This window comes from Melopsittacus undulatus, chromosome 27, assembly GCF_012275295.1.
Source record: "Melopsittacus undulatus isolate bMelUnd1 chromosome 27, bMelUnd1.mat.Z, whole genome shotgun sequence".
NCBI lineage: Eukaryota > Metazoa > Chordata > Aves > Psittaciformes > Psittaculidae > Melopsittacus > Melopsittacus undulatus.
In genome coordinates this window covers 392,505-420,489 of record NC_047553.1, presented here as the reverse complement: position 1 = coordinate 420,489, position 27,985 = coordinate 392,505, and the positions used below count along the sequence as shown (strand labels likewise).

The 27,985-nt window shown below is 57.6% G+C and overlaps 4 protein-coding genes across 4 annotated transcripts; 1 reads left to right on the top strand and 3 right to left on the bottom strand.

The window, feature by feature from the left end:
- Positions 1–677: 677 nt before the first annotated feature.
- On the bottom strand, positions 678–3,243 carry LENG1 (leukocyte receptor cluster member 1). The gene is made up of 4 exons (XM_034072364.1): positions 2,983–3,243; positions 1,825–1,980; positions 815–924; positions 678–759 (listed from the first exon to the last, which is right to left on the bottom strand). The coding sequence occupies exons 1-4, from the start codon at positions 3,112–3,114 to the stop codon at positions 678–680; spliced, it is 480 nt and encodes a 159-aa protein (XP_033928255.1). The 5' UTR covers positions 3,115–3,243.
- MBOAT7 (membrane bound O-acyltransferase domain containing 7) lies at positions 3,127–15,150 on the bottom strand. The gene is made up of 9 exons (XM_034072363.1): positions 15,026–15,150; positions 13,995–14,124; positions 12,522–12,648; positions 11,543–11,699; positions 10,403–10,754; positions 8,852–9,016; positions 7,652–7,861; positions 5,723–6,078; positions 3,127–3,239 (listed from the first exon to the last, which is right to left on the bottom strand). The coding sequence occupies exons 1-9, from the start codon at positions 15,099–15,101 to the stop codon at positions 3,127–3,129; spliced, it is 1,686 nt and encodes a 561-aa protein (XP_033928254.1). The 5' UTR covers positions 15,102–15,150.
- Positions 15,151–17,741: 2,591 nt separating this feature from the next.
- TSEN34 (tRNA splicing endonuclease subunit 34) lies at positions 17,742–18,762 on the top strand. Its single transcript, XM_034072362.1, has 3 exons — positions 17,742–17,757; positions 17,843–18,016; positions 18,509–18,762. Exons 1-3 carry the CDS (start codon positions 17,742–17,744, stop codon positions 18,700–18,702), a joined length of 384 nt encoding a protein of 127 aa, XP_033928253.1. The 3' UTR covers positions 18,703–18,762.
- A 1,026-nt stretch (positions 18,763–19,788) lies between these two features.
- GRWD1 (glutamate rich WD repeat containing 1) lies at positions 19,789–27,920 on the bottom strand (the record flags this gene model as incomplete). Its single annotated transcript, XM_034072423.1, is given in 8 exon segments — positions 19,789–20,100; positions 21,256–21,453; positions 22,575–22,662; positions 22,664–22,715; positions 23,902–24,118; positions 25,965–26,130; positions 26,896–27,013; positions 27,725–27,920. Coding segments are annotated over 8 exon segments (1,347 nt in total), but the record flags the coding sequence as incomplete, so codon positions are not given.
- Between the last annotated feature and the right edge of the window lie 65 nt (positions 27,921–27,985).

Sequence of the window (27,985 nt, the reverse complement as noted above, 5' to 3'; positions counted from 1 at the left end):
TTAACCCCCATCTACAGGTCATCACCCCCCCATCTATGGGGCAGCCCCACATCTATGGGGCACTGCCCCGCCCCATTAAACCCCTATCTATGGGGCAGCCCCCTCCCATTAACCCCCATCTATAGGTTATCACCCCCCCATCTATGGGGCAGCCCCACACCTATGGGGCACAGCCCCCCCCCATTAACCCCCCCATCTATGGGGCAGCCCCACATCTATGGGGCAGCCCCACATCTATGGGGCAGCCCCCTCCCATTAACCCCCCTATCTATGGGGCACAGCCCCCCCCATTAACCCCCCCATCTATGGGGCAGCTCCACACCTATGGGGCAGCCCCACATCTATAGACTCCATCTATGGGGCAGCCCCACACCTATGGGGCAGCACCACATCTATAGACTCCATCTATGGGGCAGCCCCACATCTATAGACTCCATCTATGGGGCAGCCCCACACCTATGGGGCAGCACCACATCTATAGACTCCATCTATGGGGCAGCACCACATCTATAGACTCCATCTATGGGGCAGCCCCCCCCTCCCCAGCTCCGGGTGGTAGCGGCTATTGTAGGGCCTGCTCCTCTCATCCTCTAAGCCCCTCCCCTCCCCTAAGCCCCTCCCCTCCCCTTGGCCCCGCCCCTCCCCTTGGCCCCGCCCCTCCCCTTGGCCCCGCCCCCTTAGCAGCTCCCGGCTCCTTTGTGCCTCCCGAGCCTCTCTTTGGAGCCGCTGATGACGTAAGAGGGCGAGGGAGGGGCGGGGCTTGGGAGGGGGCGTGGCCTTAGGGGGCGGGGTCTCCTTAGGGGGCGGGGCTTGCGGAGGGGGGCGGGGCTCCGGGGGCCGCAGGTACCACGGGGGGGAGGTCATGGCCTCGGCTGAACTCTGACCCAGGAAGGTCAAGAGGCCGAGGGCCCGATCCTGATGCTCCTGTGGGGGCACATAGGGAAACATTGGGGACCATTGACACCATTGACCCCATTGAGAGCCATTGAACCCCATTGACCCCATTGAGACCCATTGAGACCCATTGGGAACCATTGAGACCCATTGATCCCATTGAGAGCCATTGAACCCCATTGACCCCATTGAGACCCATTGAACCCCATTGACCCCATTGAGACCCATTGAGACCCATTGGGAACCATTGAGACCCATTGATCCCATTGGGACTCATTGAGAGCCATTGAGACCCATTGAACCCCATTGATTTCCATTGAGACCCATTGACCCCATTGAGACCCATTGAGAACCATTGAGACCCATTGGGAACCATTGAGACCCATTGGGACCCATTGAGACCCATTGGGAACCATTGATCCCATTGGGACCCATTGATACCCATTGAGAGCCATTGAGACCCATTGACACTCATTGATTCCCGTTAACCTGCATTGAACCCATTGATCCCCATTGGCCCCCATTGACACTCATTGACCCCATTGCCACCCATTGATCCCCATTGAGACCCATTGATCCCCATTGAGAACAATTATCCCCATTGAGACCCATTGAGACCAATTGACCCCATTGATCCCCATTGGCCCCCATTGATCCCCATTGAGATCCATTGACTCCATTGCCACCCACTGATCCCCACTGAGATCCATTGACCCCATTGATCCCCATTGATCCCCATTGAGACCCATTGATTCCCATTGATCCCATTGATCCCCATTGATCCCCATTGAGACCCATTGAGATTCATTGACCCCATTAACCCCATTGGCCCCCATTGATCGCCATTGACCCCATTAACCCCCATTGACCCCATTGAACCCCATTGACCCCATTGACCCCCATTACCCCACCCCCCCGCCCCTCCCCCACCTTCTCTCGCCGTTTCTCCTCCTCATGCTCCCGGTTGGGCCCCATGGCCCCTCCCCCACCCTCGTGGGGGGGGGGGAAGAGCTCCAGGTGGGGGGAGGGGCAGGGGCCGCTCCCCTCCCCCACCCGAGCCCTCTTCCTGAGGACACTGGTGCGGACCTGGGGGGGGAGGGGGGAGGGGACAGGGTCAATGGGGGTCAATGAGCACAGAACTGCCCCATATAGGCTCATAATTGCCCCTTATTGCCCCCATAGCCCCATAATTACCCCCCCTTATTACCCCCTATAACCCCATAATCAACCCCTCCTATTACCTCCCATAACACCCCCTTATTACTCCCATATAACCCCATAATTACCCCCCCTCATTACCCCCATAGCCCCATAATTACCCCCCCTCCTCTTATTACCCTCCATAATACCCCCGTTATTATCCCCCCATAACCCTATAATTAGCACTTATTGCCCCCATAGCCCCATAATTACCACCCATTACCCCCATAGCCCCATAATTACCGCTTATTGCCCCCTATAACCCCATAATTACCCCCCTTATTACCCCCATAACTTCATAATTACCCCCCTCCTCTTATTACCCCCCTTAGACTCATAATTACCCCCCTACTATTACCCCCATAACCCCATAATTACCCCCTCCTATTACCCCTATAACCCCATAATTACCCCCCTTATTACCCCCATAGCCCCATAATTGCCCCCTCCTCTTATTACCCCCCTTAGACCCATAATTACCCCCCTACTATTACCCCCCCATAACCCCATAATTACCCCTTATTGCCCCCCCAGCCCCATAATTACCCCCTCCTATTACCCCCCATAACCCCATAATAATCCCCCTCATTACCCCCATAACCCATAATTACCCCATTACCCCCATAGCCTTATAATAACCCCCTCCTATTACCCCCCTTAGCCCCATAATTACCCCCCTACTATTACCCCCATAACCCCATAATTACCCCCCCATTACCCCCCATAATTACCCCCCTTATTACCCCCATACCCCCCCAATTACCCCCGGGGGGGGTGTATTACCCCCCTATACACACATAGACATGGTGTCGCCCCCCCCCCCCCCCATTGAGTGTGATGCTCCACCCCCTCCCCCGTCACGTGACTCCGCGGTGGGCGTGGCCTCGCCTCTTGCTCCGCCCTCAAGGCCCTCTCCTCCCTCTTCCGGCGCTGGGCCTCAGCTTCCGCCTCATCCCGTCGCACCCTGATGACGTTATCCCTGTTCCGGACGTGCCAGGACTTCTTCGGGAGGATGTTCATGACCTTCCGGTGTTACCGGATGAACCGGAACTGGATCCGGTTCCGGTATCCGGTAACGAGGCTCCGGTAGCCGGTAATGCGGCTCCGGTAATGCCGCTGCCTCCGCAGGCCGCGAGCGCCGCCTCCTGATTGGGCCCCGCCTCAGCCACGCCGCGCGCTGATTGGCTGCCGCGCCGACGTGAGCCCGCCCCCTTACGCACGCCGCAAGGTGATTGGTTGCTGCGGTGAGCCCGCCCCCTTACGCACGCACGCACGGTGTAGTGAGGAGGAGGGGTGCACTGCGCATGCGCGGAGGGCTGAGGGAGCGCCGCCATCTTGGGGGGGGTTTGGAGATGGATTTGGGTGATTTAGCCCCAAAATTGACGTCGTTTTGAGGAAATGGGACCGATTTCTGTGAGTTTTACACCAAATTTGCCTCAATTTACACCAAATTTGCCTCAATTTATACAAAATCCGCTTCGATTCTCTCAAATGTGCCTTGATTCTCAAATTTGAATGATTTCCTTCGAATTCACCCCAAATTTCCCTCATTTCCGCCAAATTTGCCCGATTTCCCTCGAATTTCCCCCAATTTTACCAAATTCCCTTCAGTTTTACCCCAAATTTGCCCCTTTTTCCTCCAGTTTGAACGATTTCCCTCAGATTTAACCCAAATTTGCCTCATTTCCCATACATTTACCCCATTCCTTCAGTTTTACATGAAATTTACCCCATTTTACCACAAATTTGACCAATTTCCTTCAAATTAAACAGAAATTTGCTCCATTTTACCCCAAATTTACACATTTCCCTTCAAATTCAACCCAAATTTACCTCATTTCCCCCGAATTTCCCCAATTTACCTCAGTTTTACCCCAAATTTGTTCCATTTTCCCTCAAATTTGCCCAATTTCCTTCAAATTCAACCCACATTTACCTCATTTCCCCCAAATTTGCCTCATTTTACCCCAAATTAACCCATTTTCCTTCAAATTCAACCCAAATTTACCCTGTATTTCCCCAATTTACCTGTTTTACCCCAAATTTGTTCCATTTTCCCTCAAATTTGACCAATTTCCTTCAAATTCAACCCAAATTTGCCCCTTTTTACCCCAAATTTGCCCAATTTCCTTCAAATTCAACCCAAATTTACCCCATTTTACCCCAAATTTGCCCAATTTCCCTCCCTTTCCCCCCAATACCCCATTCACCACACACAGAGGGGATTCCTCCATCTCTTTATTGCCTCCATTGATGGTGATCCCCCCCCAACCCTGCCCCACACTTGGGGGTCTCTGTATCCCCCCCCCCATTGCCTATTGGGGTTCAAGGGGGTCCCCCCATGCCCCCCCCTCTTCCTCCTCCCCCCTTCCTCCCTTAGCAGCATCCCCAGGGCCCCTCCTCCTCCTCATCCCCCCCTCCCCCCCATCCCTATGGCTCCCGTTGCCATGGTGACCATCGCTATGGGTCCCATCCTTATGTGCCCCGTTGCTATGGCAACCGTCTCTATGGGTACCATCCCTATATGCTTCGTTGCTATAGTGATCATTGCTATGGGTACCACCACTGTGAGCCTCGTTGCTATGGCGACCATCACTATGGGTCCCATCCCTATGGCTCCCATCACTATAGCTCCTGTTGCTATGGTGACCATCACTATGGCTCCCATCCCTATATGCTTCATTGCTATGGTAATCATCACTATGGGTCCCATCCCTATAGCTCCTGTTGCTATGGGTACCATCCCTACTGCCCCCATCACTATGGTGACCATCACTATGACTCCAGTTGCTATGGTGACCATCCCTATGACTCCCATCACTATGGGTACCATCCCTATTGCCCCCGTTGCTATGAGTACTATCACTATGGGTATCATTACTATGGGTATCATCACTACAGCTCCCGTTGCTATGGTGCCCATCACTATGGCTCCTGTTGCTATGGTGTCCATCAGTATGGCTCCCATCCCTATGGCCCCCATCACTATGGGTCCCGTTGCTATGGGTACCATCACTATGGGTATCATCCCTATGGCTCCTGTTGCTATGGTGCCCATCTCTATGGGTATCATCCCTATGACTCCCATCACGATGACTCCCATCTCCATGGCTCCCGTTGCTATGGGTACCATCCCTATGGGTACCATCACTACGGCTCCCATCCCTATGGCCCCCATCACTATGGCCCCCATCCCTATGGCCCCCATCCCTATGACTCCTGTTGCTATGACTCCCATCTCCATGGCTCCCGTTGCTATGGCCACCATCCCTACAGCTCCCATCCCTATGGCCCCCATCCCTATGGCTCTCATCCCTATGTCCCCCATCACTATGGGTACCATCACTATGACTCCCGTTGCTATGACTCCCATCCCCATGCCCCCCATCCCTATGGCCCCCATCCCTATGGGTACCATCACCATGACTCCTGTTGCTATGGTGACCATCCCTATGGCCCCTATCACTATGGGTACCATCACTATGACTCCCATCTCCATGGCTCCCGTTGCTATGGTGCCCATCCCTATGACTCCCATCCCTATGGCTCCCATCACCATGACTCCTGTTGCTATGGGTACCATCCCTATGACTCCCACCCCTATGCCCCCCATCCCCCTGCCCCCCACCCCTCCCCTTCCCCCCCCCCACCACCGCCAACACTATACCCACAACGGGCAGTATATGCATACAGAATCCCAGTGCCGCCCAGTACCGGATGACATCCTCCCCCCGGCGCAGCACGAACCCCACGCTCAGGTACTCGAAGACCCGCATGGGGAGCGCGCGGCGCACGGCCCCCACCAGCGCTGGCGGGAGCGCGCGCGGCAGCGGCACGGGAGCGCGCTCGGCCGCCAGCCATAGCGGTAATGAGAGCAGGCTCAGGTACAGACCTCCCTGCAGCCCGTGCCAGTAGGCGGAGACCAGCAGCGTCACCGCGGCCCTATGGGGGGGACCATGGAGACACCTATAGAGCCTATAGAGACTGCATAGAGCCCATAGAGAGCCTATAGAGACCACAGAGAGCCTATAGAGACAGCAGAGAGACTGTAGAGAGCCTATAGAGACTGCATAGAGACAGTAGAGAGCCTATAGAGAGCCTATAGACACTGTAGAGAGACTGTAGAGAGCCTATAGAGACAGTAGAGAGCCTATAGAGAGCCTATAGAGACTGTAGAGAGCCTATAGACTGCATAGAGAGCCTATAGAGACTGTACAGAGCTTATAGAGACTGTATAGAGAGCCTATAGAGACTGTAGGGAGGCTATAGAGAGCCTATAGAGACTATAAAGAGACTGCAGAGAGACTGCATAGAGTCTCTAGAGAACCTATAGAGAGCCTATAGAGCCTATAGAGAGCCTATAGAGAGACTGTAGAGAGCCTATAGACAGTACAGAGCCCATAGAGAGCCTATAGACACTGTATAGAGAGCCTATAGAGAGCCCATAGAGAGCCTATAGAGAGCCCATAGAGAGCCTATAGAGAGCCCATAGAGAGCCTATATCCCCAGCGGCAGCAGGCTCAGGTCCTGGCAGCCGCGCATGGGGAGCGCGCGGCGCACGGCCCCCACCAGCGCTGGCGGGAGCGCGCGCGGCAGCGGCACGGGAGCGCGCTCGGCCGCCAGCCATAGCGGTAAGGAGAGCAGGCTCAGGTACAGACCCCCCTGCAGCCCGTGCCAGTAGGCGGACACCAGCAGCGTCACCGCGGCCCTATGGGGGGAGACACCCATAGATCCTATAGAGCCTATAGAGAGCCTATAGAGACGGCAGAGAGACTATAGAGAGCCTATAGAGACTGTAGAGGGACTGTAGAGAGTCTATAGAGACTGTAGAGATCCCATAGAGATCCCATAGAGAGCCTATAGCCAGAGCGGTAATGAGAGCAGGCTCAGGTACAGACCCCCCTGCAGCCCGTGCCAGTAGGCGGACACCAGCAGCGTCACCGCGGCCCTATGGGGGGGGGACCATAGAGACACCTATAGACACTATAGAGAACCTATAGACAGACTATAGAGAGCCTATAGAGACTGCAGAGAGACAGTAGAGAGACTGTAGAGAGCCTATAGAGACAGTAGAGAGCCCATAGAGAGCCTATAGAGACAGTAGAGAGACTGCACAGAGCCTATAGAGACTGTAGAGAGCCCATAGAGAGCCTATAGAGCCTATAGAGAGCCTATAGAGACTGTAGAGAGAGCCTATAGACTGTAGAGAGAGTGTAGAGACTGTATAGAGAGCCTATAGAGACTGTAGAGAGCCTATAGAGACAGTAAAGAGCCTATAGTGTATAGAGAGCCTATAGAGACTGTATACAGAGCCTATAGAGACTGTAGAGAGACTGTAGAGAGCCTATAGAGACTGTAGAGAGACTGTAGAGAGCCTATAGAGACAGTAGAGAGCCTATAGAGACTGTATAGAGAGCCTATAGAGCCTATAGAGAGCCCATAGAGAACCTATAGAGAGCCCATAGAGAACCCATAGAGAGCCTATAGAGCCTATAGAGAGCCTATAGAGAGCCCATAGAGAACCCATAGAGAGCCCATAGAGAGCCCATAGAGAGCCTATATCCCCAGCGGCAGCAGGCTCAGGTCCTGGCAGCCGCGCATGGGGAGCGCGCGGCGCACGGCCCCCACCAGCGCTGGCGGGAGCGCGCGCGGCAGCGGCACGGGAGCGCGCTCGGCCGCCAGCCATAGCGGTAAGGAGAGCAGGCTCAGGTACAGACCCCCCTGCAGCCCGTGCCAGTAGGCGGAGACCAGCAGCGTCACCGCGGCCCTATGGGGGAGACACCTATAGAGCCTATAGAGACCCTATATAGACTGTATAGATACTGTATAGAGCCTAGAGAGACTGTAGAGAGCCTATAGAGACAGTAGAGAGCCCATAGAGAGCCTATAGAGATCCTATAGAGAACCTATAGAGAGCCTATAGAGACTGTAGAGCCTATAGAGAGCCTATAGAGACTGTAGAGACTGCAGAGAGCCTATAGAGAAAGTCTGTATAGAGAATCTATAGAGAAAGACTATAGAGGGACCCTATAGAGAGGGTATAGTGACTGTATGGAGCCTATATAGAGAGCCTATAGACAATATAGAACCCATAGAGTACACAGCACCTACAGCTCACACAGCACCTGGAGCCCCACAGGCCTGCCCAGAGCAGCCCCTTCAGTGACACCCCCATTACCCCATTACCTCCATCACCCCATTACCCCATCACCCCCATTCCCCCATCACCCCCATTACCCCCATTACCCCCATTACCCCATCACCCCCATTACCCCATCACCCCCATTACCCCATTACCCCCATTACCCCATCACCTCCATCACCCCCATTACCCCATTACCCCCATTACCCCCATCACCCCCATCACCCCCTTTACCCCATCACCCCCATCACCCCCTTTACCCCATCACCCCCATTACCCCCATCACCCCCATTACCCCATCACCCCCATTACCCCCATTACCCCATCACCCCCATTACCCCATTACCCCATCACCCCCATTCCCCCATCACCCCCATTACCCCCATTACCCCCATTACCCCATTACCCCCATTACCCCATTACCCCATCACCCCCATTCCCCCATCACCCCCATTACCCCCATTCCCCCCATTACCCCCATCACCCCCATTACCCCATCACCCCCATTACCCCATCACCCCCATTACCCCATCACCCCCATCACCCCCATTACCCCCATTACCCCATTACCCCCATAACCCCCATTACCCCATTACCCCCATAGCCCCCCATTACCTGAACAGGGGGGGCCCCGGCATGCGCCGGTGCACATAGTGCTGCAGCCACCATTGCACTGTCATGTTCCAGCGCCTCAGCCCCTCTCGCACCCCATAGCACCTCTCTGTGCCCCATGGATCCACTGTGCGGATGCACTCGTAGTCCCAGTGCTCAGGGGGCTGCCTATGGGGTGGGATATGGGGTGGGAATGGGATAGAAACCCCATTGAGCACACCACATGAACCCATCCCCACAGCTCCCCCTTGGCCCCCATTGCCGCCTATTGACCCCATTGATACTCATTGCCCCCAACTGATCCCCACTGAAACCCATTAACCCCTATTGAACCCCATTGATCCCCACTGACCTCCATTGATCCCTTTGATCTCCATTGATCCCAATCACCCCCACTGACACCCATTGATTCCACTGATCCCCACTGAAACCCATTGACCCCCATTCCCCCCCACTGATCCCACTGACCCGCATTGAAACCCATTGATCCCCATTGACCCCCACTGACACCCATTGATCCCTATTGACACCCATTGACCTCCATTGATCCCACTGACCCCCACTGACACCCATTGATCCCTATTGACCTCCATTCCCCCCCATTGATCCCACTGATCCCCATTCCCCCCCAATCCCCCCATTGATCCCCATTTACCCCCATTAACCTCCATTGACCCCCATTGACCATTGAAACACATTGACCCCCATTCCCCCCCATTGATCCCACTGATCCCCATTCCCCCCCATTGATCCCACTGACACCCATTAATCCCATTGCCCCCCATTGATCCCACTGACCCCCATTGCCCCCCATTGACCCCCATTCCCCCCATTGATCCCACTGATCCCCATTGAAACCCATTGATCTCCATTGATCCCCATTCCCCCCATTGAACCCATTGACCCCCATTAACCTCCCCTGACCCCCATTGACCATTGAAACCCATTCCCCCCCACTAATCCTATTGACCCCCACTGATTCCACTGATCCCCATTGATCCCTATTGACCCCCACTGCCCCCCATTGATCCCACTGACCCCCATTGATCCCCATTGCCCCCCATTGATCCCACTGATCCCCATTGACCCCCATTGCCCCCATTGATTCCCATTTACTCCCATTAACCTCCATTGACCCCCATTGACCATTGAAACCAATTCCCCCCCATTGATCCCATTGACTTCCATTGACCCCCATTGATCCCCATTGACCTCCATTAATCCCATTGACCTCCATTGATCCCATTGACCCCCATTGATCTCCATTGATCCCCATTCCCCCCATTGAACCCATTGACCCCCATTAACCTCCCTTGACCCCCATTGACCATTGAAACCCATTCCCCCCCATTGATCCCCACTCACCCCATTGAAACCCATTGACCCCCATTCCCCCCCATTGATCCCACTGAAACCCATTGACTTCCATTGCCCCCCATTAACCCGCATTGATCCCCACTCACCCCCCATTGATCCCACTGACCCCCATTGAAACCCATTGCCCCCCATTGATCCCATTGCCCCCCATTGATCCCATTCCCCCCCCCAACTCACCCCCCCATCTCCCCCCTCCTCGTGGGGCCGCATCCAGGCCGTGCCCCCCACTCTTTGGGGTACCCCCCAAAGGCAGCAGCCACACAAGCAGCCTCCGAGCTCAACCAGGCCACATAGAACCTCAAGCGGAAGGCCAAGAACACTGGGGCACTATAGAGCAGGCGCCATGGGAAGGGCCAGCCCCATAGCGCCGGCCCCATAAGTGCCCCAGAGGGGAAGACGCGACCCACAACCTCGGCCCCCAATGCAAGCAATGGGACCCAGCGCAGGCGGCCCCATAGCAGGGATGGGGGCACTGGGGGGGTCGGGCCCCACAGCCAGTCCTGGTAGGTGCGGAGGCGGTAGAAGGGGCCTGGGGAGAGAGGGAGGTGGGGGAGGTATAGGGAGGTATGGGGAGCATAGGGACCTATAGAGACCATAGAGACCTATAGGAACCTATAGAGACCATAGAGACGCATAGAAAGCATAGAGACCCATAGAGACCATAGAGACCTATAGGGACCATAGAGACTCATAGAGAGAGACCCATAGAGACCATAGAGACCCATAGAAACCATAGGGACCTATAGAAACCATACAGACCCATAGAGACTATAGGGACCTATAGAGACCATAAAGAAAGACCCATAGAGGCCATAGAGACCCATAGAGCTCATAGAGACCATAGAAACCCCATAGAGTCCCATAAAGCCCCATAGAACCCATAGAGCCCCCCAGAGCCCCATAGAGCCCATAGAACCCCATAGAGCCCTACAGAGCCCCATAGAGCTCATAGAGCCCTACAGAGCCCCATAGAGCCTAGAGCCCCATAGAGCCCATAGAGCCCCATAGACCCCCCAGCCCCATAGAGCCCCACAAAGCCCCATAGAGCCCCATAGACCCCCTAGCCCCATAGACCCCCCCAGCCCCATAGAGCCCATAGAGCCCCATAGACCCCCATAGATCCCCATAGACCCCCCAGCCCCATAGAGCCCCATAGACCCCCATAGAGCCCCATAGATCCCATAGAGCCCCATAGATCCCATAGATCCCCGTAGACCCCCCAGCCCCATAGAGCCCATAGAGCCCCATAGACCCCCAGCCCCATAGACCCCATAAAACCCCATAGATCCCATATTGCCCCATAGACCCCCCACGCACCCGTCAGCAGCCCCAGGTAGCAGTAGCTGTAACACAGGATCTCCACCAATCCCGGGCAGCCCTGGAGCCCACCAATCAGCTCGCCCCGTTCCGATGACGTCACGCCCTTAAGCTCCGCCTCCCGCTGGTCCTGCACGTCAATGGCCATGCTCACCATCTGGGGGGGAAGGGGCGGGGCCAAGGAGGCCACGCCCACCAAGGTAAGGACCAATCAGAGGCCACGTTCCTCCCCCCCCCCCCCCCCCCCCGTCAGCCTCCTTAAGACCCCATAGATCCCCCCTCACCCCGACCCCTTGGTGTCCACTATGGGCCCCCTATAGTCCCCTATGGACCCGCTATAGCTTCCTATGGACCCCCTATGGACCCCCTATAGCCTCCTATGGACCCCCCCTATGGATCCCCCCTAAAGTCCCCTGTAGCCCCCTATGGACCCCCCCTATAGTCCCCTATGGACCCCCCCTATGGATCCCACCTGTAGCCCTCCCATAGCCCCCTATAGTCCCCTATGGACCCCCCCTATGGATCCCACCTGTAGCCATCCCAGAGCCCCCTACAGACCCCCCCTATAGTCCCCTATAGACCCCCCCCTATACCCCTCCCCATAGCCCCCCTATAGCTCCCTATGGACCCCCCCTATAGCCCCCCTATACCCCCCCATAGCCCCCCTATAGCTCCCTATGGACCCCCCTATAGTCCCCCTACACCCCCCCCATAGCTCCCTATGGACCCCCCCTATAGCCCCCCTATACCCCCCCATAGCCCCCCTATAGCTCCCTATGGACCCCCCTATAGTCCCCCTATACCCCCCCCATAGCCCCCCTATAGCTCCCTATGGACTCCCCCTATACACCCCCATAGCCCCCCTATACTCCCCTATGGACCCCCCCCATAGCCCCCTATGGACCCCCTCTATAGCCCCCCTATACCCCCCACCTAGCCCCCCTATAGCCCCCTATAGCCCCCCCTATGCCCCCCCCACCTTGAGTGTGAGCAGCAGCTGCAGGGCATTGGCATATGGGGGGGGCTGGGGCAGACCCCATAGCTCAGGGGTGCGGAAGAACAGGAGGTACCCGAAGGTCCAGACCAGGGTGGCCCAACCGCAGCGCCTGGGGGGGCAACAGGCACCACAATGGGCACCCCAATGGGTATCAATGGGGACCCCCAATGGGCATCAATGAGGACCCCCAATGGGCACCCCCAATGGGCACCCCCAATGGGCATCAATGGGGACCCCCCAATGGGCACCCCCTAATGGGCATCAATGGGCAGCCCCCAATGGACATCAATGAGGACCCCCAATGGGCACCCCAATGGGCATCAATGGGGACCCCAATGGGTACCCTAATGGGCATCAATGGGGACCCCAATGGGCACCCCAATGGGTATCAATGGGTATCAATGGGCACCCCAATGGGCATCAATGGGGACCCCCCAATGGGTATCAATGGGCACCCCAATGGGCATCAATGGGGACCCCCCAATGGGCACCCCCTAATGGGCATGAATAGGCACCCCCCAATGGGCACCCCCAATGGGCACCCCAATGGGCATCAATGGGGACCCTAATGGGCATCAATGGGCATCAATGGGGACCCCCCCAATGGGCACCCCCTAATGGGCATCAATGGGAACCCCTAATGGGCATCAATGGGCACCCCCCAATGGGCACCCCCTAATGGGCATCAATGGAGACCCCCAATGGGCACCCCCCAATGGGCATTAATGAGGACCCCCCAATGGACATCAATGGGGACCCCTCAATGGGGACCCTCAATGGACACCCCCAATGGACATCAATAGGCACCCCCCAATGGACACCCTCAATGGGCATCAATGGGTAGCCCCAATAGACATCAATAGGAACCCCCCAATGGGCATCAATGGGGACCCCAATGCACCCCAATAGACCCCAAGGGACCCCAATGGGCACCAATGGACCCCAATACACTCCAATAGACCCCAATGGACCCCAATGCACCCCCCATTATCCCCTATGGTGGGAGCAACCACACACTCCCCTCCCCAAGCCCCTCCCTCCCCCAAGCCCCTCCCTCCCCAAGCCCCTCCCCTCCCACCCTAAGCCCCTCCCTCCCCAAGCCCCTCCCCTTCCCAAGCCCCTTCCCCAAGCCCCTCCCACCTCAAGCCCCTCCCCTTCCCAAGCCCCTTCCCCAAGCCCCTCCCACCTCAAGCCCCTCCCCTCCCCAAGCCCCTACCCCATAAGCCCCTCCCACCCCAAAGCCCCTCCCACCCCAAAGCCCCTCCCACCCAAGCCCCTCCCTCCTTAAGCCCCTCCCACCACAAGCCCCACCCTCCCCAAGCCCCTCCCTCAAGCCCCGCCCCCTCCCTAAGCCCCTCCCATACACAAGCCCCTCCCACGCCCAAGCCCCTCCCTCCCCAAGCCCCGCCCACTAAGCCCCTCCCTAAGCCCCGCCCACCCACAAGCCCCGCCCACCTGGGGGCTGCGCGCAGCACCAGCCATGTGCCGAGAGCGGTGACCAATGAGTGCAGGGCATGGGGGCCACACGTGACCAGCGTTAGCCCCGCCCCCAGGCCTGACCCCACCCACTGCCGGAACCGGGGGCCTGGGGGGAGGGGAGGGGTTAGAAATGGGGAACCCCACATTGAACTCCATTAATCCCTATTGAAACCCATTGAACCCCACTGACCCCCCCATTGAGCCCCATTGACCCCCATTGAGACCCATTGATCCCATTGACCCCCTTTGAGACCTATTGACACCCATTGAACCCCATTGATCCCATTAAACCCCACTGACCCCCATTGAACCCCACTGAGACCCACTGACCCCCATTGACCCCCCCATTGAGCCCCATTGAACCCCATTGACCCCCCCATTGAGCCCCATTGAAACCCATTGATACCCATTGAACCCCACTGACCCCCCCATTGAAACCTAATGAACCTCATTGAAACCCATTGAACCCCATTGATCCCCATTGAACCCCACTGACACCCATCGAGCCCCATTGACCCCATTGACCCCCACTGATCCCCATTGAACCCCATGAGACCCACTGAACCCCATTGAGCCCCATTGAATCCCACTGACCCCCCCATTGAACCCCACTGACCCCCCATTGATCCCCATTGATCTCCATTGAACCTCATTGAACCCCACTGAAACCCACTGAACCCCATTGACCACCCCCCATTGATCCCCATTGAACCCCATTGATCCCCACTGAGCCCCATTGATCCCCATTGATCCCCATTGAACCCCACTGAACCCCATTGAACCCCATTGAAACCCATTGAGCCCCATTGACCCCCATTAATCCCCATTGAACCCCATTGATCCCCATTGACCCCAATGAGCCCCATTGACCCCCATTGATCTCCATTGAACCCCATTGAACCCCATTGATCCCCACTGAGCCCCATTGAAACCACCGAACCCCATCGATCCCCACTGACCCCATGACCCCTGTTGACCCCGTGACCCCCAGGCCCCGCCCCTCGCACCTCTCCCTTTGAAGAGCCGCCCGGCAGGGATGGAGCAGATGAGAACGGACACGTACGTGAGCTCTTCCGGCGTCATGGCCCCGCCCCTTCCGGTCCGGCGGCACCGGAAGTGGCGTCACCGGAAATAGTGTCACCGGAAACAGAGACACCGGAAACAACCGAGACACCGGAAACAACAGAGAGAGAGACCGGAAACAACAGAGAGAGACCGGAAACAACGTCACCGGAAGCAGCGCAACGTCACCGGAAACAGCCGACAGAGACACCGGAAACAGCGTCACCGGAAACAGCCCAGAGAGAGACCGGAAACAACCGAGAGGGACCGGAAACAGCGTCACCGGAAACAGCAGAGACACACCGGAAACACCCCAGTAGGTACCGGAAACAAACGAGAGAGACCGGAAACAGCCGAGACCGGAAACACCTGAGACCGGAAACAACCGAGAGAGACCGGAAACAACCAAGAGTGACCGGAAACAGCGTCACCGGAAGCAGCGTCACCGGAAACAGCCGACAGAGACACCGGAAACAGCGTCACCGGAAACAGCCCAGAGAGAGACCGGAAACAACCGAGACCGAAAACAGCCAAGAGAGACCGGAAATAGCGTCACCGGAAACAACCGAGAGAGAGACCGGAAACAACCGAGGGGAACCGGAAACAGCGTCACCGGAAACAGCGACACCGGAAACAACAGAGAGAGACCGGAAGCAGCCGATAGAGACCGGAAACAACCGAGACCGGAAACAGCCGAGAGGGACCGGAAACAACCGGCAGAGATCCCCCAGTCCGGAGCCGGTCGAGAGCTCTATGGCGGCCGCTTGGCCCCGCCCCTTCCGGTACGTAGAAACGGGGGGGGGCTCTTAAAGGGGCTCTGTCACTTTAAGACAGTGAAAGGAACCTTGGGGGGGGGTCTCTTAAAAGAGCTCTGTCCCTTTAAGACAGGGAAAGGCCCCTTTAAACGTGAGGGGGGATCTTAAAGGCCTCTGACCCCTTTATAACAAGGAACGAGCCCTTTAAGAGATGGGGGACGGGTCTGTCCCTTTAAGACACTGAAGACCCCTTTAAGAGCTGAGGGGCTCTTAAAGGAGCTCTGTCCCTTTAAGACAAGGAATAGCCCCTTTAAGAAAGAGAGACCTCTTAAAAGGGCTCTGTCTCTTTAAGACAGCGAAAGGAACCTTTGGTGGGTGTCTCTTAAAAGGGGTCTGTCTCTTTAAGACACGGAAGAGCCCCTTTAAGAAATGGGGGGGGGCCCTTAAAGGGGCTCTGTCCCCTTTAAAACAGGGAAAGGCCCCTTTAAGAAATGGGGGGGCTCTTAAAAGAGCTCTGTCCCTTTAAGACAATGAAGAGCCCCTTTAAGAAATAGGGGTGCTATTAAAAGGGGCTCTGTCCCTTTAAGATAGAGAAAAGCCCCTTTAAGATATGGGGGTCTCTTAAAGAGGCTCTGTCCATTTAAGACAGGAAAAGCCCCTTTAAGAGATGGGCAGTGCCCCTTTAAGAGCCGCCCTCATTGGTCCCCATTGCCCCTTTAAGGCCCCCCCCCCACCGTACGTACCCGTTCCCGTCACCCCCCGCGCGTCCAAGATGGCGGCGCCCACGGAGCCGCCGGAGCTGCGCGTGCTCCGGGGTCGCGGCCTCGTCTTCGCCCCGGGGTCGGCGCGCGCGCTGCGGGAGCGGCACCACGTGACCGGCGCCCTCCTGGGGCCCCGCCCACCCCCCGGCCGAGGCCACGCCCCCTCCGGCCGGGGCCACGCCCCCTGCCCCCGGGGGTCGCGCGCGGGGTCACTTCCGGCGCTGCTGCTTCCGGAGGAGCTGAGGCTGCTGCGGGAGGGGGGAGGAGTGCGCGTGCGCGGGGGAGGGGTGAGAGGGGGGGGGGGGAGGGGCTATGGGGGAGGGGCTATGGGGCAGATATGGGGGCTATGGGGTATCTATGGGGGGGCTATGGGCCTATAGGGCAGCTATGGGGCATATATGGGGGGCTATGGGGCAGGAATGGGGCAGATATGGGGGGATATGGGGGTTATGGGGCTGTTATGGGGGGCTATGGGGGGGATATGGGGCAGATATGGGGGGTATGGGGTAGCTATGGGGCTGCTATGGGGGAGATATAGGGGGTTATAGGGGCCTAGGGGGCAGATATGGGGGCTATGGGGCAGCTGGGGGGGGGGGTTATAGGGCTGATATGGGGGGGCTATGGGGCAGCAATGGGGCAGATATGGGGGCTATGGGGCAGCAGTGGGGCAGATATGTGGGACTATGGGGCAGATATGGGGGTTATGGGGTAGATATGAGGGCAATAGGGTAGCTATAGGGGGGTTATAGGGCTGATATGGGGGTTATGGGGCTGTTATGGGGGGCTATGGGGCAGCTATGGGGGGTTTATGGGGTTGATATAGTGGTTATGGGGTAGGTATAGGTGGGTTATGGGTCAGATACAGGGGTTATGGCGCTGATAGGGGATTATGGGGTAGATATAGGGAGTTATGGGGTAGCTATGGCGTATCTATGGGGGGTTATGGGGCTGATATGGGGGTAATGGGGCAACCACTGCCCCCTTCTTATTCCCTCCCCTTCCAGGCACAGGATGAGCCGGAGCAGAGCCCCACAGGTATGGGGGGGGGCAGTTATGGGGCTCTATGGGGCAGCTATGGTGCCCTATGGGGCAGTTATGGGTGCTATGGGGCAGCTGTGGTGCCCTATGGGGCAGTTATGGGTGCTATGGGGCAGCTATGGGGTGCTATGGAGCAGCTATGGTGCCCTATGGGGCAGTTATGGGGCTCTATGGGGCAGCCCCACATTAACCCCTCCCCCTCTTGCAGCCCCCCCTCCTCTGGAGCCTTCAGCCCCTCCCCCACCCCCGGAGAGGAGCTGCCCCTCCCCCACCCCCTGCCCCACACATGAGCATCGATACCAGGTGTATAAGGATCTATGGGGCAGGGGCCTCTACCTGACCCACGGCGGCAAGTTCGGGGGCGACTTCCTGGTGTACCCAGGTATGGGGCAGCGGTGGGGACGCTATGGGGCTCTATGGGGTCTATGGGGTCTATGGGTCTCTATGGTCTCTATGGGTCTCTATGGGTCTCTATGGGTCTCTATGGTCTCTATGGGTCTCTATACTCTCTATGGGTCTCTATGTTCTCTATGGGTCTCTATGGGTCTCTATGGGTCTCTATGGGTCTCTATGGGTCTCTATGGTCTCTATGGTCTCTATGGTCTCTATGGTCTCTATGGGTCTCTATGGGTCTCTGTGTCTCTATGGTCTCTATGGGTCCCTATGGAGTCTCTATGGGTCCCTATGTGTCTCTATGGGGTCTCTATGGATCTCTATGGGTCTCTATGTGTCTCTATGGGTCTCTATAGGTCTCTATGGGTCTCTATGGGTCTCTATGTGTCCCTATAGGTCTCTATGGGTCTCTATGGGTCTCTATGTGTCTCTATAGGTCTCTATGTGTCTCTATATGTCCCTCTCTGCCCCTCCCCCCCAGGCCCCCCCTCCCTGTTCCACGCCTCCTCCCTGGTCACGTGCCTCTCTCCTGGCTCCCGATTGGCTCTCGGCTCCCTCGTGACCTTTGCCCGGCTGGGGACCCACGTGAGGAAGACCCTGGTGCTGAGCTCCCCTGGGCCGCCAGGGGGCGGCCCCGTCTACACCTCTGTCCAATGGCGTGCCGACCTGGGCTGATCACGTGACTGCAGGCGGCCAATGACAGCGAGGGAAAGGGTTACATTGGACCAATGGGGTGCAGACCTGGGCTGATCACGTGACTGCAGGCGGCCAATGACAGCGAAGGGAAGGGTTTCATTGGACCAATGGAGCCTGACCACGTGACTGCAGGCAGCCAATAACAGCAAAGGAAAGGGTTTCATTGGACCAATGGCGTGCCGACCTGGGCTGATCACGTGACTGTGAGGAGCCAATGACAGCGAAGGAAAGGGTTCCATTGGACCAATGGGGCGCAGACCTCGCCTGAGATCATGTGACTGCGAGCGGCCAATTAAAGCAGAGGAAAGGGTTTTATTGGACCAATGAGGAACAAGGGGGGGGGGAGGGTTATACTTGGGGGTCACTGCCCCATAAGTGGGGGTTGGCGACCCACACTTGGGGGTCACTGTAGCCCCATAGTTACCCTATAAGTGACCCATAGGACCCCTATATTCCCCCCCATGCCCCCTAACTGGGGGATGGTGGGGGAGGGAGGTTGGGTTTGAGTTAAGGGGGTGCTGTGGGTCATAAGTGGGTCTCGTTGCCCCACACTTGGGGGTCAGCCTAACGCTATAACTGCCCCATAGACCCCTATATTCCCACCCATACCCACTCTATAGCTGTCCCATAAGACCCTCACATCTCCCTTCATGGCCCCAACAGCGCACCCTCTCCGCCCCATAGCGCCCCCTATCCTCCCCATATCCACCCCACAGCGCCCCCTATCCTCCCCATATCCACCCCATAGCACCCCCTATCTGCCCCCATCTGCCCCATAGTGCCCCCTATCCACACCATAGCGCCCCCTATCTACCCCATAGACCCCCTTCAGCCCCATATCCTACCCCATATCCACCCCACATCACCCCCTATACACCCCATAGCACCCTCTATCCACCCCACAGCGCCCCCTCTCCACCCCACATAGCCCCCTATTCACCCCATAGCGCCCCATAGACACTAGTGAACCCACAACTCCCCCTCCCCACCCCACATTGCCCCCTATCCACCCCCTATCTGCCCCATAGCGCCCCCTATCCACCCCATATCCACCCCCCATCTCCCCTATACACTAACCGACCTCCAAGCCGCCACCCCCTCCCTCGATGCCGTCAGCAGCAGCCCCGGACACTGCGGATGCCACCGGAGCTCCTTGAGCTCCCCCTCCCCCTGGTGCAGGAACAGGAGCTGTGGGGGCAGCCCCTGCACCGAGGGGTCCTCGTCGGGCTCAGGCTCCGCCCCCTCCACGCCCAGATCCCATTGGCTGACGACGTCGTCGCCGCCGGCGGCCGCGAGGACCCCGCTGGCCTCCGGGTGCCACTGCAGGGCCACGATGGGGCCTCGGTGCTGCTTGAAGGTGGCCACGCTGGTGCCTGTCTGGGGGGGGAGATGGGGGTTATTGTGGGGGGGGGTATGGGGGGCTGTGGGGTGGGATATGGGGTGGTTATAGGGGGGCTATGGGGTGGTTATAGGGGGTCTATGGGGGGGGTTATAGGGGGTCTATGGGGTGGTTATGGGGGACTATGGGGTGGTTATGGGGCGCTATGGGGTGGGATGTGGGGCTCAACAGGTTCTATGGGGTGGTTATGGGGGCCTATGGGGAAGGATATGGGGCTGGAAGGGGTATATGGGGTGGAATGTGGGGCTGAAGGGGGTCTATAAGGTGGTTATAGGGGGCTATGGGGGGGTTATAGGGGGTCTATGGGGTGATTATGGGGGGCTATGGGGTGGGGTGTGGGGCTGAAAGGGAGCTATGGGGGGGATATGGGGCTGAAGGGGGTCTATGGGGGGCTATGGGGTGAGATGTGGGGCTGGAGGGGGTCTATGGGGTGGTTATAGGGGGTCTATGGGGTGGTTATGGGGGGCTATGGGGTGGTTATAGCAGGGGTATGGGGTGGGGTGTGGGGCTCAAGAGTTTCTATGGGGTGGTTATGGGGTAGGATATGGGGCTGAAGGGGGTCTATGGGGGTCTATGGGGTGATTATGGGGGGCTATGGGGTGGGATGTGGGGCTGAAGGGGGTCTATGGGGTGGTTATAGGGGGTCTATGGGGTGGTTATGGGGATGGTATGGGGTGGTTATGGGGAGGCTATGGGGTGGGATGTGGGGCTCAAGAGTTTCTATGGGGTGGTTATGGGGCACGATATAGGGCTGTAGGGGGTCTATGGGGTGGTTATGGGGGGCCTATGGGCAGGATGTGGGGCTCAATAGGTTCTATGGGGTGGTTATGGGGGGCTATGGGGTAGGATATATGGCTGAAGGGGAGCTATGGGGCAGGTTGAGGTGTCTATGGGGCCCCTATAGGTTTATATGGGTTTCTATGGGTCTCTATGTCTCTCTATGTGTCTCTATGGTCTCTATGTGTCTCTATGTGTCTCTATGGTCTCTATGTTTCTCTATAGTCTCTATGTCTCTCTATGGTCTCTATGTCTCTCTATTTGTCTCTATGGTCTCTATGGTCTCTATGGTCTCTATGTGTCTCTATGGTCTCTATGTGTCCCTATAGGTCCCTATATGTCCCTATGGGGCTGACCTGGAACCGCCTCAGGTCCCACACTCTGATGGCTCCATCATCTCCCCCGCTCAGCAGGTAGGGGTCGCTGTGGCTCCAGCTGAGCGCGTTGACGTCATCAGCGTGCGCCGCGGGCGCCACCAAGCGGCAGGCGCGGGTGGGGGGGGCCCGGATGTCCCAAACCCGCAGGGAGGCGTCGGCGGAGCAGGAGCAGAAGACCTGGGACCATAGAGAGGAGAGGAGAGAGTGACCAGAGAGACCATACAGACCCATATAGAGACCCATAGAGACTATAGAGAGTATAGAGAGAGCATAGAGAGACTATAGGGACCATAGATACTATGGAGTCACCATAGAGTATAAAGACCATAGAGACTATAGAGTGACCATAGAGACTATAGAGTGACCATAGAGAGTATAGAGACCATAGAGAGAGCATAGAGACCCACAGAGCCCCCATAGTACCCCATAGAAACCCCATAGAGCCCCCACAGAGCCCCATAGAACCCCTATAACACCCCATAGAACCCCCATAACACCCCACAGATCCCCCATAACACCCCAGAGCCCCATAGAACCCCACAGTGCCCCATAGAGCCCCCACAGAACCCCATACAACCCCCATAGAACCCCATAATACCCTACAGATTCCCATAACACCCCATAGAGCCCCACAGAACGTCATAACACCCCATAGAGACCCAGAGAACCCCCATAGAACCCCCATAACACCCCACAGATCCAAATAGAACCCCATAGAGCCCCCACAGTACCCCATAACACCCCATAGAACTGCCATAACACCCCACAGAGCCCCATAGAACCCCCATAACACCCCATAGAGCCCCCACAGAACTCCATAGAACCCCCATAACACCCCATAGAGCCCCATAGAACCCCATAGCACCCCACAGACCCCCATAGCACCCCACAGAACCCCCATAGCACCCCATAGAACCCCACAGCCCCCCCCCCTCACCGAGGGCTCATTGGGTGACCACTGCAGGTCCTCCACGGACTGGCTGTGCCCCAGCAGGGGTCTCTGATCCACAGCCCCATAGAATCCCACAGAACCCCCATAACACCCCATAGAAACCCCATAGAGCCCCATAGAACCCCCATAACACCCCACAGATCCCCATAACACCCCATAGCACCCCCGTAACACCCCATAGCACCCCATAGGAATGCATAGCACCCCATAGCGCCCCATAGAACCCAATAGCACCCCATAGCACCCCATAGGAATGCATAGCACCCCATAGCGCCCCATAGAACCCAATAGCACCCCATAGCAGCCCATAGGAACGCATAGAACCCCCATAGCCCCCCCCCCTCACCGAGGGCTCATTGGGTGACCACTGCAGGTCCTCCACGGACTGGCTGTGCCCCAGCAGGGGTCTCTGATCCACAGCCCAACCCCCCCCCCTGCGGCCGCCACACATGGATCCGGCCGGAGCAGTCCCCGGACAGCAGCTGCCCTGGGGGCGGGGACAGGGGGTCAGGACACGCCCCCTCCCCGGGTGGCCACGCCCCATATCCCAGACCACGCCCCCTCCTCTGGGTGGCCACGCCCCCTATCTCAGACCACGCCCCCTCCCCTGGATGGCCACGCCTACTCGTTTAGGCCACGCCCCCTCTCCCATCAGTAATGGTCGCGTCTAGTCGCTTAGGCCACGCCCCCCCGGCAACTGGGTTAGGCCACGCCCCCTCCAGGGGTGGCCACGCCTACTCGCTTAGGCCACGCCCCCCAAGACGGGGCAATTTACAGACCCATAGCGATGCTTTGGGCCCTATAGAACCCCCATAGCCCCCCCCCAAGCCCCATAGCCCCATAGCACCCCCATCCCCACAGAGCCCTCCCATCCCCATAGACCCCATAGCCCCATAGACCCCCCATATCCCCCATATCCCCATACCCCCCATCCCCATAGCACCCCCATATCCCTAGAGCCCCCATCCCCATAGCCCCCCCCAAGCCCTATACATCCCATATCCCCCCCCATCCCCATTGAAGCCCCCATCCCCATAGCCCCCATATCCCCATAGCCCCCCCATCCCCATAGACCCCCTCAACGCCATAGACACCCCCATATCCCCATAGACCACATCATCCCCATAGACCCCCTCATATTCCCATAGACCCACATATCCCCCCCATCCCCATTGAACCCCCCCCATCCCCATACCCCCCATATCCCCATACCCCCATCCCCATAGCCCCCATAGCCCCCCCATCCCCATAGACCCTCTCAACCCCATAGACCCCCCCCATCCCCATAGCCCCCATATCCCCATAGACCCCCCATCCCCATATCCTCCCCATCCCCATTGAACCCCCCCATCCCCATTGAACCCCCCCCCATCCTCATAGCCCCCATATCCCCATAGACCCCCCCATATCCCCATAGCACCCTCATCCCCATAGACCCCCCCATATCCCCATAGCACCCCCCATATGCCCCATATCCCCCCATCCCCATAGACCCCATATCCCCCATCCCCATATCCCCCCCATATCCCCATAGCCCCCATATCCCCATAGACCCCCTTGAGCCCCATATCCCCATAGCCCCCCCCATATACCCCATATCCCCCCCCATCCCCCCCGTCCCCATTGACCCCCATAGCTCCCCCCCACCCCCATAGCCCCGCCCCCCTCATTACCATTCACAGTGGGCGACCAATCCAACGCGTAGCCTTCGCCCATGTGACCAGTGAAGGTGCAGAGGGGGTCCAGGGGGGGCTGTTCCTTTAGGACCAACCCCCCCCCACCCTCCAGCCCCCCAAGTGCCTCCAGGGCCCCCCTTAAAGACACGACCTCCACCTGACCCCGATCCGACCACATGGCCACAACCGGCCCCATAGAGCCCAGCTCGGTCACCTGGGGGGGGGACATATGGGGGTCAATGGGGGGCCTATGGGGTGATGGGGGGGTCCTATGGGGGGATATTGGGGTGGTGGGGGGGTCCTATGGGTGTCTATGGGGTGATGGGAGGGGTATGGGGGTGATGGGGGGGTCCTATAGGTGTCTATGGGGTGATGGGGGGGTCCTATGGGTTCCTACTGGGGTGCAGGGGGGTTCCTATGGGTGTCTATGGGGGTGATGGAGGGGTCCTATGGGTGTCTATGGGGGTGATGGGGGGGTCCTATGGGTGTCTATGGGGGTGATGGGGGGGTATGGGGGTGATGGAGGGGTCCTATGGGTGTCTATGGGGTGATGGAGGGGTCCTATGGGTGTCTATGGGGGTGATGGGGGGGTCCTATGGGTGTCTATGGGGGTGATGGGGGGGAATTGGGGTGATGGGGGGGTCCTATGGGTGTCTATGGGGTGATGGGGGGGGTATGGGGGTGATGGGGGGGTCCTATGGGTGTCTATGGGGGTGATGGGGGGGTATGGGGGTGATTGGGGGGTCCTATGGGGGGATATTGGGGTGCAGGGGGGTTCCTATGGGTGTCTATGGGGTGATGGGGGGGGTATGGGGGTGATGGGGGGTCCTATGGGTGTCTATGGGGTGATGGAGGGGTCCTATGGGTGTCTATGGGGTGATGGGGGGTTCCTATAGGTGTCTATGGGGTGATGGAGGGGTCCTATGGGGGTGATGGAGGGGGTATTGGGGTGATGGACGGGTCCTACAGGTGCCTATGGGGGGGGATTGGGGTGATGGAGGGGTCCTATGGGTGTCTATGGGGTGATGGGAGGGTCCTATGGGGGTAATGGGGGGGATTGGGGTGATGGAGGGGTCCTATGGGTGTCTATGGGGGTCAAGAGGGGTACTATGGGTGTCTATTGGGGGGTATTGGGGTGGGGGGGGTCCTATGGGTGTCTATGGGGGTGATGGGGGGGTCCTATGGGTGCCTATTGGGGTCCTATGGGTTCCTATTGGGGTGCAAGGGGGGTTCCTATGGGTGCCTATGGGGGGATATTGGGGTGATGGGGGCTCCTATGGGGGGATATTGGGGTCCTATGGGTTCCTATGGGGGTGCAGGGGGTTCCTATTGGGCTGCGGGGGGGTTCCTATGGGTGCCAATGGGGGTGATATTGGGGTGCATGGAGGGGTTCCTATGGGTGCCTATGGGGGTGATGGGGGGGCTCATGTGCGTGCCTATTGGGGGGTATTGGGGTGGGGGGGGTCCTATGGGTGCCTATTGGGGTGATGGGAGGGTATGGGGGTGATGGGGGGGTCCTATGGGTTCCTACTGGGGTGCAGGGGGGTTCCTATAGGGGGATATTGGTGTGATTGGGGTTCCTATGGGTTCCTACTAGGGTGCAGGTGGGGTTCCTATGGGGGGATATTGGGGTGCATGGAGGGGTTCCTATGGGGGGATATTGGGGTCCTATGGGTTCCTATTGGGGTGCGGGGGGGTTCCTATGGGTGCCAATGGGGGTGATATTGGGGTGCATGGAGGGGTTCCTATGGGTGCCTATGGGGGTGATGGGGGGGGATTGGGGTGATGGAGGGGTCCTATGGGTGCCTATTGGGGGATATTGGAGTCCTATGGGTTCCTATGGGGAGATATTGGGGTGCAGGTGGTTCCTATGGGTTCATATTAGGGTGCAGGGGGTTCCTATGGGTTCATATTGGGGTGCAGGGGGTTCCTATGGGGGTGCATGGGGGTTCGTATGGGTTCATACTGGGGTCCTATGGGTTCCTATGGGGGTGCAGGGGGGTTCCTATGGGGGGATATTGGGGTGCAGGGGGGATATGGGGTTGCAGGGGGGCCAGTACCCGTATGCGGTTGATAGCCCCATAGTGTGGGGCCATGGCCAGCAGCAGCTGGGGCTGGTGCCCCCCATCCTCATCCTCATCTTCATCCTCATCCTCATCCTCACTGCTGGAGCCCCCCCCCCTGCGCCGCAGCCCATGCAGGTTCTGCATCTTCATCACCAGCAGCCTGGGGGAGATATGGGATCTATGGGGCGCTATGGGGCTCAATGGGTCCCTATGGGTCCCTATAGTCTCTATGGGGTCCATATAGTCCCTATGGGTCCCAATGAGTCCCTGCAGTCTCTATGGGGTCCATATAGTCTCTATGGGGCTTGATGGTCCCTATGGATCCCAATGGGTCCCTATAGTCTCTATGGGGCTCTGTAGTCTCTATGGGGTCCATATAGTCCCTACGGGGCTCGATGGTCCCTATGGGTCTCAATGGGTATCTATAGTCTCTATGGGTCTCTATGGGTCCCAATGGTCTCTATGGGGTCTCTATGGTCCCTATGTGTCCCAATGGGTCCCTATAGTCTCTATGGATCCCAATGGGTCTCTATAACCTCTATGGATATCCATGGGGTCCCTATAGGGCCCATGGGGTCTCTATGGTCCCTGTGGGTCCAAATGGGTCCCTGTAGTCTATGGATCCCAATGGGTCTCTATAACCTCTATGGATCTCCATGGGGTCTCTATGGGTCTCTATGTGTCTCTATGGGTCTCTATAGGGTCTCTATGGATCCCTATGCATCTCTATGGGTTTCTATGGGGACCCAATAGGTCTCTATGGGGTCCCTATGGGTCTCTATGGGGTCCTCATGGGTCTCTATGGGTCCCTATGCGTCCCTATGTGTCTCTATGGGTCTCTATGTGTCTCTATGGGTCTCTATGTGTCCCTATGGGTCTCTATGGGGTCTCTATGTGTCTCTATGGGGTCTCTATGGGCACTCACCGGTTGCCCTGTGCCGTCGGGGCCTGGGTGCCTGCACACAGCAGCAGGGACAGGGGCAGCTCCTCCCGACCCTCACCCAGCTGGTCCCGGATCACATCCAAGCTCAGGCAGGGGCATCCTGTGGGGGAAGGACCCAGAGAGACACATGGAGACCCATAGGGACCCATAGAGACATATAGGGACACATAGAGAGACATAGAGAGACATAGAGACACATAGGGACCCATAGAGACATATAGGGACACATAGAGAGACATAGAGAGACATAGAGACACATAGGGACCCATAGAGACATATAGGGACACATAGGGACACATAGAGACACATAGAGACACATAGAGACACATAGAGAACATAGAAACACATAGGGACACATAGAGACCCATAGAGACCCCATAGAGACATATAGGGACACATAGGGACACATAGAGATCCATAGGGACCCATAGAGACATATAGGGACACATAGGGACACATAGAGATCCATAGGGACCCCATAGAGACATATAGGGACACATAGAGATCCATAGGGACCCATAGAGACATATAGGGACACATAGGGACACATAGAGATCCATAGGAACCCCATAGAGAGACATAGAGACACATAGAGAGACATAGACACACATAGAGCCACATGGAGACACATAGAGACCATACAGACCCATAGAGACCATAGAGACCAATAGGGACCCACAGAGACCCATAGAGACCATAGACACCCATAGAGACCCATAGAAACCATAGAGACCCATTGACCCCCATTGTCCCCCATAGCGCCCCATAGAGCCCCACAGAGCCCCATAGAACCCCATAGCTCCGCTCTTACCGGTCCCAGCTCGGTGATACAACACATAGGCCTCTTCATCCATGACCAGCTCCTCATCGGGCCCCAGCGGAGGCCCCACCCCGGGTATATAGACCCCGGGTTCCGTGGGGCTCTGTGGGTCTCTATGGGGCTCTATGGGGTCTCTATGGGGCTCTATGGGGTCTCTATGGGTCCCTATGGGGTCTCTATGGGGCTCTATGGGGTCTCTATGGGGCTCTATGGGGTCTCTATGGGGCTCTATGGGGTCTCTATGGGGCTCTA